At 50.4% G+C, this 17,404-nt stretch overlaps 2 protein-coding genes across 5 annotated transcripts in view; one reads left to right on the top strand and one right to left on the bottom strand.

The window, feature by feature from the left end:
- Positions 1-10,931, top strand: part of LOC106605338 (sterol regulatory element-binding protein cleavage-activating protein) — a 34,731-nt gene extending 23,800 nt beyond the window's left edge. For all 4 annotated transcript variants that reach the window (XM_014200843.3, XM_014200842.3, XM_014200839.3 and 1 more), the window contains exons 14-21: positions 4,122-4,323; positions 4,519-4,634; positions 4,929-5,436; positions 5,690-5,858; positions 6,645-6,811; positions 6,973-7,053; positions 7,636-7,842; positions 8,048-10,931. In XM_014200843.3, coding sequence (XP_014056318.1) covers positions 4,122-4,323; positions 4,519-4,634; positions 4,929-5,436; positions 5,690-5,858; positions 6,645-6,811; positions 6,973-7,053; positions 7,636-7,842; positions 8,048-8,293 — 1,696 coding nt within the window. In that variant the 3' untranslated portion in view covers positions 8,294-10,931. The remainder of the gene's footprint in view (positions 1-4,121; positions 4,324-4,518; positions 4,635-4,928; positions 5,437-5,689; positions 5,859-6,644; positions 6,812-6,972; positions 7,054-7,635; positions 7,843-8,047) is intronic.
- Positions 10,932-11,059: 128 nt separating this feature from the next.
- The window catches only part of LOC106605337 (tyrosine-protein phosphatase non-receptor type 23), a 30,353-nt gene continuing 24,008 nt past the window's right edge, over positions 11,060-17,404 (bottom strand). Inside the window, exons 16-23 of the mRNA XM_014200837.3 lie at positions 17,226-17,380; positions 16,929-17,080; positions 14,217-16,686; positions 13,726-13,910; positions 13,526-13,630; positions 13,273-13,411; positions 12,969-13,085; positions 11,060-12,310 (exon numbers count right to left, since the gene is read on the bottom strand). Coding sequence (XP_014056312.3) covers positions 11,699-12,310; positions 12,969-13,085; positions 13,273-13,411; positions 13,526-13,630; positions 13,726-13,910; positions 14,217-16,686; positions 16,929-17,080; positions 17,226-17,380 — 3,935 coding nt within the window. The 3' untranslated portion in view covers positions 11,060-11,698. The remainder of the gene's footprint in view (positions 12,311-12,968; positions 13,086-13,272; positions 13,412-13,525; positions 13,631-13,725; positions 13,911-14,216; positions 16,687-16,928; positions 17,081-17,225; positions 17,381-17,404) is intronic.

Raw genomic sequence — 17,404 nt, 5'->3', positions numbered from 1 at the left:
GGTCTCTCAACTGTGTTTTCCCTAGTTCTATTTTGTTGGTAGTAGGGGTCAAAGGTTCCTCAAAGCAACAGGCAGTACGTCCAACGTCAATGTTTTTATTAGAATAAACAGAATTGGGCAGAGGGGGTGCTGTGTTGCTTGAGACCACCAGTGTTTTTCCTGCGGTATACTACGTCCTTGACCAATAATAGCATATTAAAATGGATCTGGAACTGTGTCCACTGTGATGTGTAACGCCAGAGAGGTGTTTCATTGGAAGTGGAAGGTTTGAATCGTATTCATCAGGTCATGGTCGTCTCTGGAACCCAGATCAGTGTTCACGGTACATATCTGAGAGAAAGGCCACAGTGGTGAAGGTCATCTGTGAAACCCAGATCAGTGTTCACGGTTCATATCTGAGAGAAAGGCCACAGTGGTGAAGGTCATCTGTGAAACCCAGATCAGTGTTCACGGTACATATCTGAGAGAAAGGCCACAGTGGTGAAGGTCATCTGTGAAACCCAGATCAGTGTTCACGGTTCATATCTGAGAGAAAGGCCACAGTGGTGAAGGTCATCTCTGGAACACAGCCCAGGCACAGACGGAGATTGATCTATTACAATCTTTGGGTCAGGTCAAGGAGGAGGGGCCTGGATGATTCTCCCAGAATATCTCTATGGTTGTCCAATCAAGGACAGAATCCTTTGAAACTCTCGCTTTTATTTAATTTTATTTAACCTTTATTTAACTAGGGAAGTCAGTTAAGAACAAATTCTTATTACAATGACAGCCTACTAAAAGGCCTCCTGCGGGGACGGGGACCTGGGATTAAAAATATAAATATAGGACAAAACACACATCACAACAAGAGAGAAACAACACTACATAAAGAGAGAGCTAAGACAACAACATAACAGCAAAACATGACAACACAGCATGGTAGCAACACAGCATGACAACAACGTGGTAGAAACACAACATGGTAGCAGAACAAATACATGGTACAAGCATTATTGGGCAAAGTCAACAGCACGAAGGTCAAGAAGGTAGAGACAACAATACATCATACAAAGCCGCCACAACTGTCAGTAAGAGTGTCCATGATTGAGTCTTTGAATGAAGAGATTGAGATAAAACTGTCCAGTTTGAGTGTTTGTTGCAGCTCGTTCCAGTCGCTAGCTGCAGCGAACTGAAAAGAGGAGCGACCCAGGGATGTGTGTGCTTTGGGGACCTTCAACAGAATGTGACTGGCAGAACAGGTGTTGTATGTGGAGGATGAGGGCCGCAGTAGATATCTCAGATAGGGGGGAGTGAGGTCTGAGGGTTTTATAAATAAGCATCAACCAGTGGGTCTTGCGACAGGTATACAGAGATGACCAATTTACAGAGGAGTATAGAGTGCAGTAATGTGTCCTATAAGGTGCATTGATGGCAAATCTGATGGCTGAATGGTAAAGAACATCTAGCCACTCGAGAGCACCCTTACCTGCTGATCTATAAATTATGTCTCCGTAATCTAGCATGGGTAGGATGAATGAATCAACTGAATCAAGGTTAGTTTGGCAGCTGGGGTAAAAAAGGAGCGATTATGATAGAGGAAACCAAGTCTAGATTTAACTTTAGCCTGCAGCTTTGATATGTGCTGAGAGAAAGACAGTGAACCGTCTAGCCATACTCCCAAGTACTTGTATGTGGTGACTACCTCAAACTCTAAACCCTCAGAGGTAGTAATCACACCTGTGGGGAGAAGGACAGTCTCCCCACAGACCCCCCCCCCCCCTGTGGGTAGAGAAAGCTTGTTGGACACTAACAAAGCTTTGTTGTAGAGCATTTAACACAACATCCAGGGAGGGGCCAGCTGAGTATAAGACTGTATCATCTGCATGTAAATGGATGAGAGAGCTTCCTACTGCCTGAGCTAAGTTGTTGATGTAAATTGAGAATAGTGTGGGCCCTAGGATTGAGCCTTGGGGTACTCCCTTGGTGACAGGCAGTGGCTGAGATGTTCTGACTTTATACACTGCACTCTTTGAGAGAGGTAGTTAGCAAACCAGGCCAAAGAACCCTCAGAGACACCAATACTCCTTAGCCGGCCCACAAGAATGGAATGGTCTACCGTATCAAAAGCTTTGACCAAGTCAATAAAAATAACAGTGGCGATTAAAGAGCTCAGCCATGTGCTTCTTGTCAGTAACAACCACATCATCAACATTAAGGGACATGGGCAGCTGTGAGGAGGAGGGTTTATTCTCCAGGTCTTTAACCGTTTTCCAGAACTTCTTGGGGTTAAACCCACAGAGAGAGAACTGCTCCTTAAAGTAACTAACTTTGGCCTTCCGGATAGCCTGAGTGCACTTATTTCTCATTTGCCTGAACGATAGCCAGTCAGCCTGAGTATGTGTGTGCCGAGCCTTTTGCCAAATGCAATTCTTTTCGTGTAGAATGAGTCACTGTGTGTGACCAGCTCCACGTGCAATACCAGTCCTGAAACCACGGCAGAGTCTGATTGGTCCAGCGCACGTCCTCTCTCACACATGCTCATGCATGGAGTCGGCGTGTACATACTGACTTGATTGTCCCCTTAGGGAAAGGTTATACCCATGTGGTGTTTATTCTCCAGGTCTTTAACCGTTACTCCACCTCAAGAATTGCATTTGGCAAAAGGCTCGGCACACGCAAGATCACGGTCGAACCAAGATCACGGTCGAATCCTTTATGGGGGCGGGTTTGTTAACAATACCACTGAAAATATCAAAAAATAAGTTCCAAGTGTCTTCGATCAAGCTGATTCTTTACCATTTTACAGAGGCCAGTTCATGAAGGAGGGCTTGCTCATTAATGTTTTTTAGCAAGTGTCTATGACAAATCAGGACAGGTCGTTTCACTGAGCAGCCATTACGAACACAGGCTGTAAAACAGTGATCACTACGGTCAATACAGAAAACACCAGAATGATACCGATCAGGATTATTTGTGAGGATTACAAAGAGGAGAGTAGCCTTTTCTGGGTGTTTGGAGTCATCCCTTGTGGGATTGGTGATAATCCGAGAAAGATTTAGGGAGTCCCATTGCTTTAGGACTTGGTCAGGTGGTTTAAGCATGTCCCAGTTTAGGTCACCTAGCAGGACAAATTCAGACTTGGTGTAAGGGACCAGGAGAGAGCTTAGGGCAGGTAGGGTACAGGCCGGTGCTGATAGAGGACGATAGCACCCAGCAACAGTCAACAAAGAGCTATTTGAAAGTTTAATGCTTAAAACCAGCAAATCAAATTGTTTGGGGACAGACTTGGTAGAGACAACCATCAGAGAATCTCCCTCAGCCTGTTTACAATAATCATAAACAAATAAACTGGTTGCCAATCAATGTTAGATACTATTTTATTATGTTAGGCCTGTGGCGGTGATGGAATTACATTAGTATGATCGTTTTGTAACATTTCAAGCCTCAAATAGAAAGGCTGCTTTCTGTTGTAGTGTGAGTGGAAGTGCAACCATAAGGTGAGGGAAAACAACCATTTTGTCCCCGGCTCTTAACGGTCAACATTTGCATACTTGTGCAGCCAGTTATACATGGGTATAACCTTTCCCTAAGGGGACAATCAAGTCAGTATGTACACGCCGACTCCATGCATGAGCATGTGTGAGAGAGGACGTGCGCTGGACCAATCAGACTCTGCCGTGGTTTCAGGACTGGTATTGCACGTGGAGCTGGTCACACACAGTGACTCATTCTACACGACAGGTGCGGCTTCTGCCTTTACAACCGTCTCCACTAGAGGGACACACTGGACCCATTACACACGGCTCTGCTTTCCAGGCTTTCCTCATGGGGGGACAATGAACAGACATGTTATGGAATGTCATTCTGACGAGCTGAGGATTTATGTCGGTACGCCATTGCGTCAAGTTCACACTTCTCTCAAGGTTCAAGTCTTGCTATTGTAAGATGCTCTGTGGTGGCCACGAGATGACTTGGTCTCCCCGTCATTGGTACTCTCTCTGTCTCTAATGTGCTCTCTCTTCACACATTTAACTCGCTCTCTCTCGATACAATCCAAACCAGCTTTATTGGCGCGTATAGAGAAGGCAGCAAACAGGTTATTAACCCTGTCTGTCTGTCTGTCTGTCTCTCTCTCTCTCTAGGGTAGCAGCTCTGGGCCTGGCGGCAGGGGTTCTGCTGGTGCTGCTGCTCTTCTGTCTCTACCGGGTCCTCTGTCCCCGCAACTACGGCCAGAACGGCGTGGTCCACGGCCGCCGGCGCCGTGGTGACCTGCCCTGCGACGACTACGGCTACTCGCCACCCATCAGCGAGATCTCCCCCCTGCTGCTGCGTGGACACAGCATGGTGAGAGACTGGGCACACACACACACACACACACACACACACACACACACACACACACACACACACACACACACACACACACTGTGACACATACCGTTGTTCATTAGCATGAATATTTACAAGTATCTCTCCTCTGCATTCTCTCTCTTCCTTCCTCTCTCTCTCTCTTTCTCTCTCTTTCTTTCTCCCCCCCAGGATATAGAGTGTCTGGCGAGTGACGGCATGCTGTTGGCCAGTTGTTGTCTGGCAGGACAGATCCGTGTGTGGGACGCTCAGACTGGAGACTGCCTCACTGTCATTCCTAAACATGGGTAACACACACACGTACCATATCCACAAGGTCACCTTGGCCAATACAGGCTTACATACACACACACCTATGGACAGTTCATGCTTGTATTCATGCATAATGTTTCTATTTTTTGGCCTGGCACCATTCACCTATTCGGAGTACAACTTGTATTATTTTAATAATAACTTTTTGTCTGTGTTCACCGTTCTTCCCATTCCCATGTCCTTTATTTCTTCCAACATAGTCTTTCCTCCTGTTCTCCTATATGCATATCCAGCCTCCTACCCTGAACACTAAACTGTCTCTCTGTCAGGCTGCGGCGGAGTAGCAGCAGTGGCTGCTGGGAGCAGCGGGATGGCTGGGACGCCGTGGGTGTGGCCGAACCTGAGAATCTGGGAGGCGGGACAGAATCAGAGGGCGGGGTTTTTGATGAGGATGAGGGCTACCCCCTCAGGCGGCGGACCACCCCACGTCCTGCCCTCTTTGAGGACCAACCCGACCTCACCCCCCTCATCGACACCAACTTCGACTCCCAGCCCCCCTCCCACCTCCTTCTCACCCCGCCCAGGGATGGCTTTGACTTCGGGGGGCTGGTGGAGAAGGCCTACCTGGAGCACGAGCCTCCCTCGCCGGGCCTCACTGCCTCCTACCCCTCCCCCTCACCCCCGTCGGGACCCCCTCCCCAGAGGAGACGCAGCCTGGGGTACATCCAGCCCCCTGCTCCACAGGGCCAGGGGACCCCGGACTGGGAGAGCGCCGTGTGGGCCATGGAGCTCCGGGGGAACCTCATCGCTGCTGGGAGGAGCAGCGGAAAACTGGAGGTGAGACCCAATCCCAAATCGACCCCCCCTAGCCCCTACACCGTCACTAGACACTTTAGGATGCTCCCTTGGAGACAGAAAGAAAGAATGGGATGGGTGCAGAGGGAGTGGATGAGAAGGGGAAAGAGAGGTAGTCATAATTAGAAAGCAGGAAACAATATTTGCAAGAGGAGAGAGAGTCAGAGTAGGAGAAATTGGCACAGCGAAAGCGATAAAAAGCCAGGGCAAGTGCACTAACGTGTTATGTGGTTAGCTGTGGGACGCAGTGGAGGGCTCGTTACGCTGCAGTAATGAAGACGGCGTCTCAGGGATCACGGCCCTGGCCTTCCTCAACAACAGGATCGTGGCGGCCAGACTCGACGGCTCTCTAGACTTCTTCACTGTCGACATCAACAAGCCTCTGGGCCTACTGCAGTACAGAGGTGAGCTTCACACACACTGTTAAACGACCCAATATACGCCGAGTGCACAAAACATTAGGAACCTGCTTTTTCCTTGACATAGACTGACCAGGTGAAAGCTATGATCCCTTATTGATGTCACTTGTTAAATCCACTTCAATCAGTGTGGATGAAGAGGAGGAGACAGGTTAAAGAAGGATTTTTAAGCCTTGAAACAATTGAGACATGGATTGTGTGTGTGCCATTCAGAGGGTGAATGGGCAAGACAAAATATTTAAGTGCCTTTTGAACAGGGTATGGTAGTAGGTGCCAGGCACACTGGTTTGAGTGTGTCAAAAACTGCAACGCTGCTGGGTTTTTCACGCTTAACAGTTTCCTGTGTGTATCAAGAATGGTCCACCACCCAAAGGACATCCAGCCAACATGACACAACTGTGGGAAGCATTAGACGAGTTGTGGGAAGCATGATGAGTTGAGGCTGTTCTGAGGGCAACAGGGGATGCAACTCAATATTAGGAAGGTGTTCCTAATGTTTTGTACACTCAGTGTATGTCTAATACGCTTGGAAAGTCGATGGGTAAAATGTCAACAACTGGAGTCACCTGGTCATTCTTGGAGACATGTTATTGACCGGGAAGTACTACGGTAGCTATCAATAGTGTAGTTAACTAATTACCAAGTAAGGTGCCTTCAGACATGTTTACTTTTGACGTTTGTGACGTCCTGACTTTGGGAGCGTTTTACCTGGAAACATCTGTAATGAGTGTGTTATCCATGTTGGGTGTGTGTGTGTGTGTGTGGTGCCAGGTCCCCCCGGGCGTAGTAACATGCTGCCCTCGCCCTGCTACAGCAGTGAGGATGTGATCTCATGCCAGCTGACGCGCTCGGTGCAGTGTGCCCACCAGAAACCCATCACGGTGCTGCGAGCCGCGGCCGGCAGAGTGGTCACGGGCAGCCAGGACCACACCGTCAGGGTGAGTGAGAACACACACAGGAACACACACACACACAGAAACACACACGTGTACACTTGTGTATATCATTCACCAACCTTTTACATGCTAAAACAGAATAAAATCTACACTCACTCACTCACTCACACACACTAAAACCCTACTGTGTCCCTGTGTGTCAGGTGTATCGTCTGGAGGACTCATGCTGTCTCTTCACGCTCCAGGGCCACTCTGGGGGAATCACTGCCATCTACATAGACCAGGTTGGTCAATGGTACAGTCTGTATCCCCCCTCCCCCCCGGGCAGTCCGATGGTACAGCCATGTTCCCCAAAACTGTGTTCCAATGGCTAAACTCTTGTCTGGCTGCATTCCAACCCAAAACCTGCTCCCTTGAATCATTTCCCCCAGAAGGATAGTTATGCAATGTAGCAATGGGTTCACCTTGCTCCTAAAATTCCACCTTTTCCGAACCTTGTGTACCAGTCTTGCTGGGTGTGCATGACTCACCAAGGCACAGGCAGCCCAATTCTGATCTTTTTTACACTAATTGGTCTTTTGACCAATCACATCAAATCTTTTCAAATCAGATCTTTTTCAGAGCTGGTCTCATTGGTTAAAAGTCTGCCTGTGTAAACGCGGCCTAAGGTGCTCCTTTCTGATCAAAATCCATTTGAGTGTAAGCCCCCCCTTACTAGGGCACTTCGCAGCAAAACATTTTGCAACGGAAAATGTGGATTTCTTATGAACAACTGCAGGTAGTCCCTTCCCAGAGCAGTCCACTTTTTTCTGTTTGTACTTAATGAATATGACCAATGTGAAGTATCAGTCATTGTCGTGTTGTAGACCATGGTTCTGGCCAGTGGGGGGCAGGACGGAGCAATCTGCCTGTGGGATGTGCTGACGGGCAGCCGGGTCAGCCACGTGTACGGTCACCGCGGCGACGTGACCTCGCTGGTGTGCACCACATCGTGCGTGATTAGCAGCGGCCTCGACGACCTCATCTGCATCTGGGACCGCAGTACGGGCATCAAGCTCTACTCCATACAGCAGGTGGTTCTCTCTCTCTGTGTGTGTGTGTGTGTGTGTGTGTGTGTGTGTGTGTGGATAATATGGGAGAAATCAGGTAAACTAGCCTCCTGTTTTTCAACGATAGTTTATGCTTTATGCCTCTTCGCCTGCTCCTATCCCAATTTTCCATTCCTTCTCTAAACCTAACCTGTTCTTTCTTTCTTTTCCTCTTCCCCCCCTCCCCTAGGAGGTGGGCTGTGGTGCTAGTCTGGGGGTGATCTCTGAGTCTCTCCTGGTGACAGGGGGTCAGGGCTGTGTGTCCTTCTGGGACCTGAACTTCGGAGACCTCCTCCAGACGGTCTACCTGGGCCAGAGCAGCGACGGCCAGGGGGTTCGCCAGCTCGTGGTGCTGAACAACGCCGCCATCGTCTGCGACTTTGGCTCCGAGCTCAGCCTGGTCTACGTACCTTCGGTGCTGGAGAAGCTGGACTGAGTAGTAGCAGAACTAGGACAGGCGCCACACAGTGGCCTGGAGGAGTAGATGAAATGGTCAGTACTGACAATGGGGATACATGCAAACGCAACTCATTTTGGCCCTACACTACGCTGCAGTTGGACAATCTTCTTGGAAAGAGTTGACGTGATTGGCTAATTTAGATCGTTAGCGCTTCACCTGATTAGGTGGGAGGGCATTTCTATAGCAATACATAAAAAAATTTTTAGAAAGCTAATGTCTGGTTGGAGAGACAGATGTACAGACAGACAGACAGACTTACAAGTGGTCAACCAACCACAGGGTGAGGTCTGTCTGACCAGAAAGATGACCCTTGACCTTGTTAGTAGCTCAGGGGGTTTGTATCCATGCATTGGATGGTTTGGGGTACACACACCCCAAGGGGTTCCCATCCAACAATCAGACAGTCTGTCACTCTATGCTGCTGTCATTGGCGGAGTGTTTGATACCACACCAGCCAATCAGTGTAGCGAAGCTGTGGCAGGCTCATGTCATGAGGTCTGAGGGCCGTTGGGCTAAGCCGTTACTAGCATGTGTGTGTTTCTTTCCCAGGACACAAAACAGTCTCTTTTTATGGTGAAAACACTGCTGACAAAAATCCTTCATTATTGTGTGTGTGTGTGTGAGATAACTGGATACGATTACTGTAATGAAATGCACCTTGAGAGGGGGTTGTTTTTATGTTTAAATCTATTTATTAGTGATACATTTTAAAGTACCAATTTGAGATGTGCATAATATAATGTGGAGATGACGAGTTAGATTTTTTATTTTTTTTAAACATTGGTTATGATGAATATTTGTAATATGAATATTTTGGAACTGAAAAGGCTTACATGTTTTCTTGTAGTTGGGGATTGAGGGGGAGAGGTCCCTTGCCTTACCAAGCCTCAGGCTCTGATTTTAGGGCTACTGTTGCTGCAGGAGGACCCATCTGGCCCCTAAGAGCCCTTTTAGCTGTAGAAGGCTCTATACCTCTACACTTTCTGCTTGAATTTGAGATGTGAAGTTGTGGTAGCTCTACATTGGCTGCTCTCTTCCCATGTTGACTGGGCCCAGGAGAAATGTCAGATCATTTGAGATTGTGAATATATTCAATTGCACTGTTTTACGTTAGTACCATTGTACGTCTTGTTCTCTGACTAAAGGTTCCATTGAGGAAATCACGTTACTTTTTAAATGCCTAAAATGGCTTCCTCTTGAAAAACATCTTACAACTGGGTTTCTCTGTCCACTATATTTTTCCCAATACGATGAAACGGTCTCTTTACTTTCCCTTTTTTATCTCTGTAATTATCTGCTTGTGAGTTTGAGAACCCCATCAGGCATAAAGGAGAGGATGGGTAGTGTACCAGTAATGTGGTGATAACTCCACCTTGGCCCAGCCAGTCTTTTCAAGTGAGCAAAGGAGTCCGCGAGGGCCTCAGACTAGGAATATGAGGAGTTTGATGGTACCCTCTACGTTGGACCCCCTCTACTAACTCAACCTTTCTTCCAGCCCCTTCGCTCTGAGTGACCGTAGCGCTAGCCTGCAGACACACGCAATGCAGAGAGCCTAGTGGGCTTGACCTTAGACGTTAGCCTACTTGGTTACTTACACCCATAGCTGAATGTAGATCTGTGACGCTTGATATTGAAAAGCAAATCCACTCAACTTCTACATACACAGATATAACACACTAACTCTTAACCCTCTGAAATGCACATGCTCACACACACTCTAGGCACTTTGAAACATAATGTATAGAAAGACACACGTCAGACTTGTGAATGCAGGGGTGGACAGCTTTAGTCCTCAAGTGTTGCAGTGTCTGCTGGTTTATCAATAACATGAATTGAAGACAAAGGAAAACCCAGACACGCGCCTCCCAGAAGGACTGGAGTTGTGCACCCATGTTCTATTGTAACATTTCTAATTTATTTTGTGTTTTTTCATGTAAATAATAGGTGAGTGTGTAGATTCACTTATAATTTGAAGATTATTTTTTACTTCCTGACCAAATGGTCTCTTTCTGGCAGTGTGGGGGGGGGTGAGTGATGACGACTTGGGTCTCTAAGGAATGAATGTTGAAGGATATAAACTGCTGCCTGAGTTGGGCAGTAAAATATGGTTGTGTTCCAAGTCCTTTTAAGCTGCCTTTCCTTATCTCCTTGCTTGCAAATAATGACACGATAGTTATTTGACACCCATCCATTGCAACAGTTCACACACATTCAGTCACAATATGTGGCCTATGCAGGAATTAAACCGCACAACTCTGGTGTTGGGGGCACTATGCTCCTTACATATGTTTCCCAGCGTTCTGCCACTGTACTATCAGTAGTGATGAAAGGAGATGAGAAGGGAAGCATTTAAGATAATTGGAACATAGCCCATGTCCCCTTGATCTGTTCCTTTTGGTCCTACAAAATAGTTGACGGAGGGAGGGGCAGAGAGAAACCGCTGTAAATATTGTTTTTGTGGAATCATAGGCCTGCTCTGCCCCCCTCCTCCCGGGCCTTCTTCGGTTGGCTAGGGTACACAGACTGTAGTGGCGGTAGCAAATGTTCTGGACTATTTTTAACACGGGAGCAAAACTTTGTACTAATTTCCAAATAAAGAGGCTTTGACACCTTGTCATGTAGTCTGTGATTTTTGTAGAAAAGTGGATACTCACTTGAGAAATAAACCATACATATATTCAAACATTCCATAAGCTGTGGGTGTGTATTTTAAATACCGTAGTCAAAACCATGACAACGTAATAACATGAGGGTAGTCTACATTTATTCAAGATATATTTACAGTGTTAATGAAAGACAAGAAAAAAACTTAAGACGTGCTGATTCATGTATGCGGTTACCATAACGACACCTTCGTCTGCAAGCTCCTCCCCCACCCTCTGGCCTCTGTCTGCGTCACCTTAGTGCCACCATATCAGTCACTACCATCATCTTAGTCCACATGAAGACCCCAAGCTAACCCTGTGCCTGGAGCGACCAGCTGTACGAGGGCGTGCTGGGATTGTAGTGGCCAGCTCTGAAACAAGGCGTGAAGAACAGACCCATCTGGTACAGGTAGAAACACAGGACAAAGAGAAGGAAAGAAAAGACGAGTGCACCATGATTTGGTCCCAGAAGCACAGCCAGGCCACCAGTGATCGGAGGCAGAATGTATGACCCCTGCAGTGTCCCTAAAGCGACAGAAAGGCCCAGGTTCAAACCAACCCCTAGCCCCTACCACTAAGCACTTCTAGTTGTGATTCTTGGAGTTTCCACCATTCTAATCATGTTGGTTCATTAACTGAGAATCAGAGACTCAAGAAGAACTAGTTCTAAAGGCTACAGGTCAGTTTGACACGGCTATGAAGGGAGAGAGAAAGAGGGCATCGTGGCTCCTGTGTTTCAGTTCTTGTTGAGGCTCCAGAGGGGGTCTAGGCAGCTCAGGGGGTCGTCTCCCCCATCCTCGTGGGGCCCCTGGTTGAGACCCTGGCCCTCGGCAGGCTGCAGGAAGCTCTGCTTAGTGACACGGTACTTCCCCTTGCACCCACCACCCTCCATGGAGAAGGCCTCGGGAGTCAGAGAGGCCAGCAGCTCCAGGGAGTTTGGGGCCGGGCCAGAGGGAGGGGCCGGATCAGGGGTCACCTCTGGGACCGCATGGTTATTGGCTGTGGGGGGAGAGGAAGGGGCGGTGGCATCCACACCATTGGGTGGTGGGGACTGAACCTTCTCTGGGGAGGAGCGTGGGGGACTGAGGGAGGAGCGTTGGGTCTCGCTGGGAGAGGGGTCCCGGGCGGGGGCGGCGGCTGGCTCTCTGTCCAAGGGCAGGTCGGTGGCGGGGATGAAGGGTTGGTCCTCCAGACCAGAGGGGGCACCAATCTCGATGACAGGGTCCATGGCTGGGTCAGTGGCACTGGGAGGCCGGATGCTGAGTTTGGCGATGGTGGCCTGAATGGAGCTGATGGTCATGTCACCTCCCAGAACGATGTCCTGTTGGGACTCCTGGCGAGAGTAAGGCTACAGGGAAAAGACAACCAGACAATATTTAGACAGGAGTGAGCAGTAGTGTAGCATAGACGGGTTGGTTGTCAAGCAACAACAGCGAAACGTGCGCAACTATGGGGCAAAACAGGGTTGGCTTAGATTGACAACATGTAAACTATATTTTGTCTCCAATTTTTATTGAAAACATAAATGTGCACAATGAGCACTTGTCTCTAAAATACATCATTACAGTTGTTGGTTAGCTAGCCAGTGAATTTTTTGCCATATTAACATTGACATGAAATCAGTCAAAACACCTCAAAACAAGACAAGATGAAGATTAAACTAGCTGAAACGAGTCACTTCCGATTCCCCACATGGCAGTTTCTTGACATTGTTGGTAGCTATCTGGCCATCCAGAATCACAACAACTCATATACTTCTGCCCCATTGAAGCGTGCACATAGTTTGTGACGTTGTCAGCTAACCCATCTATAGGGCCTCTCAATTTTAGCTTACATCGAGTACCACCAAAATCGAAGCAAATAAAATAGTTTTTCCAACTACATTTTCAATAGGAGCATATTTACGACTTCAATCACCACTACTCACTATCCATTCAGGTGTCTGAGACCCTAAAGCCTGAATGCCAAAAGGATCAAAAACTGGCTCAGTGAGAGACTGGGCTCACCTTGGTGGCAGCAGTGCTGGGTGTCTTGCTGCAGGGGGCGGTAGGGAGGTAGCCGTGTCTCTGGAGGACCTGCTCAGCGTGTTTCAGCACCGCCTCGTAACAGAACTTCAGGTGCAGCTGTGGACAGACACCAGAGAGAGGAGACACCTTGAAGAGCCATCACACCAACAAACAACACTGACTCAATGCACTGAGAAAGTGACATGTGCTTTTACTAGAGAACTTGGCTATGTGATGTCACTCTTACGAGACTGCACATTTAACCCCTTGTAAAGCATGAGCTTGTTGTGTGTGTGTTTCTAACCTTCTCCTGCAACATGTTCTTCCTCTGCTGCCTCATCTTCTTGACCAGTAGAGGTAGGTCAGGGATGCTGTTCCCTGCCTCCAGCTCCTGTACCGCTGCATACAGCAGACAGAGGGCGCCGGTACGCCCCACGCCAGAGCTGAGGTCATGGAGAGAGACGGGGTTAGTGGCAACACACACACACACACACACTTGGTTTTGATTCATCATCATGATGTTTGGTGATCTTAATAAAATAGCATGTGTGTGTTACCTGCAGTGCACGACAATAGGTGTGTGTAAGGGCCTCTGGTGCAGGTAGTATCCATGAACCTCCTGGATGAAGCAGATTAGATTGCTCTTGCTCTCAGGAAGACCCCTGGGGGGGGGAAGAAGAAGTGAAATGGTATTCGTTAGCCAGATATTAATTTCCATGCATACAGTGGTTAATCAGTTGTTACTGTGTGGACTCACAGCTCAGGCCAGGAGGTGAACTGCAGGTGTATGACGGTGCGTTTGAGGCTCTGGTCACGGTATTGCAGGCCAATCATTCGCTCCACGTGGGTGGGCGTGGTCTTCTGCGTAGTCAGGGTGACTGTGATTGGTCCCTGAGCAAGCTGCTGGCCGCGTTCTGTCGGGAAATAGCGCAAAACCTTTCCCTGCGGAAACACAGTAAAGAAACCGACTAAGAGTTGGGGTTCTTTCAATAAATAACAATGTGTCAATCAAAATATGGACTGATAACTTCCAATGAAATAATAAATGTGTTTTCACAAACGTTTAAGTCAATAGTCTGGAAGTAAATAAACCATCTAATCAAAGTTCTGCCTTATCCAATTCCTGACCTACCTTTTATCCCTTCTTGGGTAAAATCAAACAGGTGGTACATCGTCCACCCACGGTAGTAAACCTTTATGAGCGACCCCTAGAATGACCCATTCCTTCTCCCCTGAGTGTGTTCATACCTTATCTAACTCCTGCTCTGAGACCAGCATGACCACCAGCGAAACCTTCTGCTCCCACACCATGAGCCAGAAGTCGGCGGCCGTGCCCGACAGCGGCGCCTGCGTGGCGATGAGGCGCGGGCAGTAGGGCGACAGCTCCTCCACAAAGCTGCCGTTGATGTAGTCGTCCTTGCCCGAGCGCAGCAGCACGCGGTTACAGTCGTAGGGCATCACGTCCTGGTGGCGGTTCTTCATGGTGTAACAGCGAGCGATGGCGATGGACAGCTGCCTGGCGTCCCTCTCCTGCCCCTCCTGGAGCTCCTTCCAGCGGGCATCCAGCGGCGACAGACCACCTTCGTCCGCCGACGGGCGCTCCAGAGACTCCACGGCCGAACGGAAGCGTTCGAGTTCGCTGCAGAGGCGGGCTACGCGTTCGGGGGCTTGGTACGGGTCGCCCTGGATCAGCCGGACGCCCTGGGAGCTCTTCTTGCGGCGCTCCCCGTCCTGAGGGTCAGCCTTGGTGGGTTGGAGGACGTTGGCGGGGGCCTTGGGGCCACCGGGCTGGCTCTCTGGGCTGGAGGAGAGCAGGTCGTCTGTGATGGAGTTCTGGCGCGGGAAGAGGGAGGTGGAGGGGGATGAGGAGGAAGGGAGAGAGGGTGGACCGCCAGGGGTGGGGGCTGGGGAGGGCCTCTGGGGGGCCAGGCCTAGGGAAGAGGGGCCTGGGGAGGGAGAAGGGGAAGGTGAGGGCGAGGGAAGGATGGCGTTAGGTGGGAGGGCCACTGGAGGAGCTCCAGCAGTTGGTGGAATCATGTGCTGGGGAGGGGGCCGAGGTTGTCCCATAGAGGTGGGCTGTGGTGGGGCTCCGGGAGAGCCGTTCACACCTGGAGGAGTGGGGTACATGGTGGGGGTCATGGGGGCTACAGGCTGGGGAGCCTGGGACTGTTGGGGGGCTGAATGAGGCATTATAGGAGGCTGGTAGCCCTGTGGTAACTGGGGCTGGTAGACATGTTGGGGGGGTTGACCAGGGTGGGGCATCTGGGGCCCCTGAGGTGGGAGGGGGCCCCTGGGCAGGTAAGCCTGAGGGAGGTGGACATGATGGGGCTGGGAAGCAGGGGGCATCTGCTGGTGCAGGCCAGGGGGCATGGGCTGGCTGTTAGGGGGCATCTGCTGATGAGGGCCAGGGTGCATTTGTGGATGAGGATGCATTTGCTGGGCGTTGGGATGCAATTGTTGTTGTTGGGAAGGTAGCATCTGCTGATGAGGGTGTGGGGGCATCTGTTGGTTGGCAGGTTGCATGTATGGTTGGGAGACAGGGGGCATGGGCTGGGAAGTGGGTGGCATCTGTGTGTGAGGGCCCCTTGGGATCATGTGTGAGGGCTGTTGTGGCAGGTAGCCCTGCTGAGGGTGTTGAGGCTGATAGCCCTGTGGTAACTGGGGCTGGTAGCCATGCTGGGGTTGTGGCTGGGGCTGACCAGGATATGGCTGCTGATACTGGGGGGGCATGGGCGGCCGGGGCTGGGGGGGCATGTACTGTGGGTAACCCTGCTGGGCCTGGGGAGGGGGTCGGGGCCCGGGCATAGCCCTGGGGGCAGACTGGTAGCCTGGGGGCAGCTGCCCAGGAGGGTGTTGGTACTGCTGCTGTGGATGTTGGTGTGGCACCTGGCTGGGCGCTTGCATGGGCACCCCAGGCTGGGTAATGTACTGTGGGTACACACCCATCTGTGGGGGAACAGCGTAGCCTGCAGAGACAGTAGGTGGTACAGGGTGGCGTGGGGCTGAGTTATAACTGGGGATGGGGGTCTGGATACTATCTACTGTAGTAGTGGAGGGACGGAAAGGGGCACGGGCAGGCCCGACTCCCCCAGTTTGGGGGGCTTGCGGCTGGGGAAGGCCATAGCCAGAAACAGGGGTCTGCTGGGGGGGTAGCTGAGTGAAGGGTCCGCGGGGGAAACCCTGGGCGGGGAGCGGGCCAGGGAAATGGTGCGGGCGAAGGTTTGGGGGGAACTGAGGGGTATAGAGCGGTGTCCCAGGTGCCCCTGGCCAGGGTAACGAAGCATTGCCACCCAGATTGGCACCAGGAAGGAAAGCCTCAGGTCCCGGGCGAAGGGCAGAGTGCAGGGAGGGGTGGTCGGGGGGTAGACTACGGAGCTCGTCAGGCAGGTCTCCTCCCAGGCTCAGTATAGCAGCGTTGATCTGGGCAAGCTCAGCATCCTCCAGACTAGAACAGGCAGAGTCCACGTCTGAGCCCCCCTTGGACCCCAGGGACGGTTTGGCTGCAGTGGGCCGAGAAGGGGGATTCTTCTGGGTCTCCCTGTCCAGCACGGCCTTCCTCTCCTCCTCCCTGCCCTGACACAGAGTCTTAGCTCTCTCCAGCAGGCGGGAGGACTTGGTCTCCAGGTCCTCGTAGAAGTCCTTCCCCTCCTGGGACTTCTTCATCAGGTCCTCGTAAGCCTCGTAGGACGCCACCAGGGTCTGCACCGTGCCGTTCCACCTGAGAGTTGGAGCGAGAGAAAGGAAGGAGGAGAAGAGGAAGGGTGAGATATCTTCTTCAGTAACAATGACATGAGGCTAGTGCTTATGTACCTAGTGTTTCCATTTGTCTGCTCCGATTTGCTTGTGTGTTCTGATTCTCTTTATTGGCCCCTTCCCTATGGCCTTGGACTGGAACAGCGTCAAAGTCCTTTGACCAATAGTGCTGGTGTCCCACTAAAACCCTTCCAAGCCCTTGCTCACTTGTGTTCCGTCTCGGCGAGGCCCTTGCGGACCGAGGCGTATTGCACGTTGGCTTCCGTCAGCGCCTTGAGGATGTTCTCCTGGGCAGACAGATTCTGGTCGATGTACACCTTCACCTGCTCATACTTCTTCAACTGCTCCTCAAACAACCTCTATAGGGAGGGAGGGAGAGAGGTGGCGAGGAGGGAGATAGAGGGAAGGGGGAGACAGGCAGGCAAATGTTACATATAGTGTGTTAAGAGGCATGCATTAGTCTAGAATTTCCTGAAGATCAAACCCATACACAATGTCCTGTACCTTCATGTCAGTGCGCTCGGTAGTGACAAGGGAGGAAGTGATGTCGTCCTGCTGGATGAGGTCACGCAGCTGTTTTTCCAGGGTGCTCCTCTGGTCCCTCATCTCCTGCACCTTACCCAGGATCCTCTTCATGCACTGCAGCCCCGCCACCTCCTCTGTAGGAACACACACACACACAC

Source organism: Salmo salar, chromosome 05 (assembly GCF_965601325.2).
Source record: "Salmo salar chromosome 05, fSalSal1, whole genome shotgun sequence".
Classification (NCBI taxonomy): Eukaryota; Metazoa; Chordata; class Actinopteri; order Salmoniformes; family Salmonidae; genus Salmo; species Salmo salar.
The sequence above is the reverse complement of the archived record's forward strand: the minus strand, read 5'-3'. Positions and strand labels throughout refer to the sequence as shown.